Source organism: Haplochromis burtoni, unplaced genomic scaffold, assembly GCF_018398535.1.
Source record: "Haplochromis burtoni strain Fernald_Lab_line unplaced genomic scaffold, NCSU_Asbu1 Contig_16, whole genome shotgun sequence".
NCBI lineage: Eukaryota > Metazoa > Chordata > Actinopteri > Cichliformes > Cichlidae > Haplochromis > Haplochromis burtoni.
The window spans coordinates 1794721-1800921 of record NW_024582377.1 but is presented as its reverse complement, the minus strand read 5'-3'; the positions used below and the strand labels follow the sequence as shown (position 1 = coordinate 1800921).

General features: G+C 42.7%; 1 protein-coding gene across 1 annotated transcript; it reads left to right on the top strand.

Moving 5' to 3' along the window:
* Positions 1-7: 7 nt before the first annotated feature.
* ngb (neuroglobin) lies at positions 8-4027 on the top strand. Its single transcript, XM_005916757.3, has 5 exons — positions 8-710; positions 824-1032; positions 1422-1530; positions 1638-1757; positions 1861-4027. Exons 2-5 carry the CDS (start codon positions 935-937, stop codon positions 2011-2013), a joined length of 480 nt encoding a protein of 159 aa, XP_005916819.1. The 5' UTR covers positions 8-710; positions 824-934; the 3' UTR covers positions 2014-4027.
* Positions 4028-6201: the final 2174 nt, after the last annotated feature.

The following is a 6201-nucleotide window of genomic DNA, read 5'->3' as shown; positions in this document are numbered from 1 at the left end:
GTGGCTCTGCTCAGCAGATGAACAATATAATTTCACCGAAGTGGTGTGTGCAGGTCTCTTATTACTCTAGCCGCTGTGCAGTATTAAAATTCCCACACATTTCATTTTTCAAATGCATGTGCTGCAAAATTTAGGCAGTTGGGGACACATCTCAAAATAGATAATGTGGGCCTTAAATGGATTTTACCTGCTTTACCCAGCAATTGCACTGCACAGCATTTTTGCTGTTGCTGTTCTCTTGCTTATTTTCACTTGATTACAACTTAAAAATCCAGTGGCTAATTTTTTTGGGTTAAATGCAGTGCATGTTATGCGTGCAAGCAGCATCTCTGCATGTCTCAGTCCTCGGTTCACCTGCAGGAGGAGCTGTGTCTCGCTGCAGCTTATCTGGAGCAGCAGAGAGATATCCCTCTTCTTCTCCTTCAGCGGCATGAATAATATCCCCAGAGCTGGAGAGAGAGCATATCAAGAGGCAAACAGGAAGGGGAGAGAGAGAGATAGAAGCCTGTGTGACAGATAAGATTGTGGCACAACTTGTCTTCCTGACTGCACCGTGAGCTGGGGAAAGAGAGGAACAAGTGCACCAGAGTGTCAGGCAAGGCTTCTCCCTGCACACATAAACACTCACAGACACACACACACAGAAAAAGACAGACCCCACAGCACAGAAGCACCAGAACGAGTTCAGAGAGAAGACTGACCTCAAAAAGGTACAGTATGACTGTGTGTCTCGAGCTGAGCTGAGCGTCTCTCCTGCACCAGTGTCCCCACCCTTACACTATGTTAGCAAATTGCTCACCTGATGCTCAACTTTGTTTTGCAGGTGGATTGGCAGAAGTTTTGTCTGTGCGTTCCCTCGGATGCTATGGCTGTCCTCCAACTGATCGTTTAGAGGAGTTGAAGAACTTGTCTTGTGATTGCAGCCTGAGGTAGCATGGAGGAGCTGTCGACGAAAGACAAGGAGCTGATACGAGACAGCTGGGAGAGCCTGGGCAAGAACAAAGTTCCTCATGGTGTCGTCATGTTCTCCAGGTAATTTTCTATCATGATCAGCACGACATAAAAGGAGGCTGTTGTTTAATTCTTTGCGCTGGAAGAAAAGATCAAATATAAAAGCATTCAAAGCATAAGTGATAGGATTGTGTATTGTTGTTACCTAATAGCAGCAGTGTAAATAAATGTAGCACAGGTGTATATCCTTTCCTGCACACTTTCCACATGAACCACGGACCGGAGGCTTGACTTGTTGCTTGGCGACAGACTGCAATAATCCTGCAATTTACTCTGAGACAGCTGCTGCTAAATCAGACAGGGGAGATGTGTAGATGTTTGCTTTGTAGACTGATTTTTATCCCTCTGTGAATATTTGGCTACACCATGTGTGCACACCTATAGAACAGCGTTGTATTTGTCTGTGTTAGACTGTTTGAGCTGGACCCTGCGCTCCTCAATCTTTTCCACTACGGTACAAACTGCGATTCCACACAGGACCGCCTCGCCAGCCCCGAGTTTCTGGAACATGTCACCAAGGTGAGCTCTGTTCACCGCATTAACCACCACAAGTACACAGACACGTTAAAGTTTCGTTTGTGCACAGTTGCGATGGCTCTCTGTTTCTCTTGTGGCCGTGGCCTCAGGTGATGCTTGTGATCGACGCGGCCGTCAGCCACCTGGATGACCTTCACTCCTTGGAGGACTTTCTGCTCAACCTCGGGAAGAAGCATCAGGCAGTGGGAGTCAGAACGCAGTCATTTGCCGTAGGACCAACATCTTATCGCACAACTCTGCCAAAGCAATTTCACGAGCGAATGAGCCGTGAACACTTTCTTCTTCTCTTTTTTTTTCCTGTGTGTTTTGCAGGCGGTGGGTGAGTCCCTTCTCTACATGCTGCAGTGCAGTCTGGGCCCGGCCTACACGGCACCGCTGCGTCAAGCCTGGCTCAACATGTACAGCATTGTGGTAGCAATGATGAGCCGAGGGTATGCCGAAAATGGCGAAGACAAGGCCGACTGAGGCGCCAGTAGTTGTCAAATCATCAAGTTGGTTGCCATGGAATAAGGTTGTGTAACTTGCAGCATTGTGGCTTCAGCTGCTGTACATTTGCTCTGTGAGTGGGGTCGCATAGCGTAGCGAACGTGTGATATAGTTACACATTTTTCAGTCGGACCAGCGAGTCACAGAGCGTGTTTTCTTTGCTGTGGATGTTTAGCTACCAGGCAGTGCTGTTTGTACAGTTTCAGAGCGTAAGCGGACTGTAATCTGAATGCCTCACACTGAGAAGAAACACTCGGGAAACTGTGGAAGGGTTTTATTTTGTATATAATGGCTTTGTTATATTTACTCAAATGATAACAGTGACTGTAGTGGTGTTTGTGGTGTATCTTAAAAGAGTTGCACACTTGTGAAACACTAGCTGTTATTATGATTAGACATCACACACTGCTCAAACTGTGATGGTTACTGTGGCCAGCAAGGGCAGCTCTTTATCTAACTGGAACACAGTGATACTTAACAGAACGTGCGGGACAATGCAATGTGATTTTTCAGAAGAATATCAAAACTGTGTGTTTTTTTAAAATCGATATTACATTTCATGTCTTTTGAGTGACTTTGTCGTTTAACTTTTAAGCTGCTAGGATGAAGAAAAGACCGTTTTTTAACACTTTATTCAATAGATTCCTGACAAGAACTGTTTTACTCTCTCTGATAGCTTTCTTTAGTTATCCACGACTGTTAAGGCGTCCAAGTGCACCTTCCCCGACGTGGCGTGCGATGCGCTCCTCAGTCGAGGGTGTGAGTATTTCAGTAAGCTTCTGATGACTGTTAGACTAAACTTTAACTAAAAGACTGTTATATGACTTTAAGAGACTGAAAGTAAAATGGCATCTTGGAGGACTTGTAACATCTTTGTTCCTTGGCTATCAGTTTCCAGTTAATCTTAGTGTAAAGTAGTAATGGTGTATCGTAGTTGCTTAACTTATCAATGCTTATTAACTGCGATGATGTGGGTACTATTACCTCAGCTTTACAGGTGACAGGGATCAGTGGCCTGTTTTTCTCCAACTTAAGAGGTTCTGTGAGGAAGTGAAGCTGGAAATAAATATTTGTTTTGACTTCAGAAACCAAACCAACTTAAGTGATGACAATTTTACATTTAAATTATTGACACAAAACAGATGATACAGAGAAACTGTGCTTGACTGTATGTATGTGTGTAGTATTTATGCTGCCATAACGCTGTATGTATCATCAGTTATTTACATCTATAGCCAAGTAACTTAGCAACAGTGTGCCAAGTATAAGATAATAACACCACACAACTGTAAATCCAAGCTGCTGATATGTGTTTTTCCTCGCTTCAGTTTATATTTACAAAGTTTATTTTTATATTCTGAATTGTATGTGCAGTGAAAGAGCATTGATTTTTTTCTTGTCATATACAATATGACCTTCAGATACATTGTACTGTGTAGATTTCGGATAATGAACCCAATACAAGAAAACAATGTGGCAAATCTGTTACTTTTAATCAGGTTTCAGTTCAAAGAATAGCAGATATATAACAGCTATATTAAAAAAGATGTGTAGTTATTATAGAAGAGTATAAGAACAGGGCTTTTTTATTAATATTATGTGTTTAGTCTGTACTTTCCAGGCTGCAGGTATAATGTTTGTACCCTGGTTGTGTAGGTGCTGTGTCTATTGTCTTTCTTTTCTTAGTCTCAGTACGCAGCCCTATGCAGGTTGTTGTTCTCCGTGTTTTTAATTACCCGACAGTATGTATTTTCAGCTGGCACAGCTGGCGTCTTTTTAACATCCAGATGTGTATATATTGGCTGTCTCGCTGTCTACCTCATCATTATCAGCTGCTACTCAACAGCGATGACTTCACCTAGTTATCCTTCAACCAAAAATTATTATTACAGTTAATACAAGCGCACACTCTTTGTAAACTGGATTCCATCTTAAACTTTAAATATGTCATGTGCTTACTTGAGGCTAAATAAAGTGATCTGTGGGTATTTTACTGCTTATTGAAGTCAGTGTGTTTTCCTCCTTGTCTTAAATGTGTTGTCACGGACTGATTACGATCGCAACACAGCGGTCAGGTTTTGAAATCAGTCACACAATGCCTGATTTGCTTCCCACTGACAGCCCATCTCTCAGTGTTACATAAGATCCAAGCGTCGAATGGCTCATCGCCCCCCTGGCTTCCGAGACGAGGGCGACTTCAGCCCACTTACTCATGCAACTGCACAATGTCACCTCAAGTATCTTTTCAGAAATTCACAGTATCCATTGTGTTCTTCACAATTTGGATCACTTTATCTTTATTTTCCTTTATGCTTTCCTTCAAAAACGAGCAGAACTGTGCAGATTTTGGATGCGTTTCTACTTGAATATCATCTAAAGCCAGAGTGATCAGATGAGTGGGGACAGGCAGGAAGGTTATGATGAGTTACACACATATCAGCTCATTTCTCTTTTTTCTGTTGTGTCACTGTGAAAGTCGCTGTCTGCTCGGCTGATGGTGGAGCAGCTGACTTGGAACTTACCCGTCTGTCTGCACTGCCAACAATATCCTTACCCTCTCTGCAAGAGTCTGCTGGATTTGTGTTGGCCTCTTGCTCTTGCAATATAAAAACCAAAACTGAACTTCATGCTCTCTCTCATCCCCTGGTAATGGATTGCAACAAATTTCAATAAACTCACATTGACTATATGTTTATTTCCTTCATGGTTTTTTTTGTTCCTCTACTGCTACAGACTGACCTTGTAGCTTTTTGCTCTGAAGGCTGTCATCTGGGGGGGAAAAAGTCTGCGAGAAAAGACAACATACATATTTTTAGAAAGTCTGCAATGTGTTTTGGAACAAAAAAAGAGGGGGGGGGGTATTCATTGTTGTCATGGCAACTGTAAGGTGGTGGTTGTATATATGTGCGTTTTTGATGAAGGAGAAAAACGTTGCATTGCTCAATCACTCACTCATCGTAAATCCTACAGTGGAGAGGTGTTGACAGTGACTGTGCACGTGAGCTCGGGCTAATAAGATTTGCTCCGATGGCTCTCTGGGAGCAGCACAAGTCTGCCAAGCAGCCATCACAAGCATGAGAATGAGCTATCTGTCAGCAGCTGCTGAACAGCTACTCCTACTAAGAAGTAGTCTTTGAATTCCCTTTTCTGCCTGTCTATGGATCAAGCTCATTCCTGTGGAAGATGTAGCGAGAGATAATCTAAACAGTCAAACCTATAGTGTGACTAGAAAACAGATGGGTACTGTAGTTTCTCAAACAGGATAGTGGATTTATTTGGGATCGTGTGTAGCTGGTGAACAGTACAACTTGGGTGTACTACATCCTATTTACACACGATTGATCAACATCAGCAATGGAATTTCTGATGTCTTCTACAATTGGTAGTCCAGAAATATGACAAAGGGTATATTCTGAAATGGCAACCTCCATGGGTGATTAAACCAACTGTCACTAATGGTCTTTTGAGTTGCCTCCAAATTCAGTCCCCGCAGACCCATATATTTAATGTTATAGACTGTATATAAAAGATGGACTTGGCCATCAACCATTTAGCACTTTGTCTGGTGCCATGTTGGCTCTTTCTATCCAGAAATGGCCACATTGGGAAAAAGGGTGGAGTGCTGAGTCAGCAACTGTTGCTGGGAAGTTTGGTTAGCACAATCATCGCTACGGTTTACAGAAAATGGTCTGACAAAGAAAAAATATCCAGTGAGCGGCCATTCCCTGAGCCTTGTTGATGTCAGAGGTCAGACGAGAATGGTCTTACTCCTTTTAGATGATAAGAACCGCTGAACCACTTTTCACAACCAAGATGAATGCACATTTGCAAACCTTGAAGCAGATGGGAAACAGCAGCAGAAGATCACAGTGGGTGCTACTCCTGTTAGCTAGGAACAGCGAACTAAGGCTACAATTCACACCAGCTCACCAAAATTGGATAACCGAAGACTGGAAAAGCATTTTGTGGTCTGATGAGTCTTTCTGCTGTAACACTTGGTTGCTTGCCTTGTATCTTCTATATATATCTGTATGTTTTCTTGGCATATTTTGGGCCATGTATGTCAAGTGAGCATGATTTCCCTGTTAACGCCTAGTGTATCATATTTAAGACAGACTGTTTTTTGTGAGTTTTTGAGACTTCTGCATTATCAGTGTGATTCCCCCC

Bases quoted from the DNA above. Each gene is read 5' to 3' on its own strand.
- ngb (XM_005916757.3), top strand. From the start codon at position 935: ATGGAGGAGCTGTCGACGAAAGACAAGGAGCTGATACGAGACAGCTGG. The intron at 1,033-1,421 runs GTAATTTTCTAT...TGTCTGTGTTAG, and splicing joins GGTGTCGTCATGTTCTCCAG to ACTGTTTGAGCTGGACCCTG. The intron at 1,758-1,860 runs GTAGGACCAACA...TGTGTTTTGCAG, and splicing joins TCAGAACGCAGTCATTTGCC to GCGGTGGGTGAGTCCCTTCT.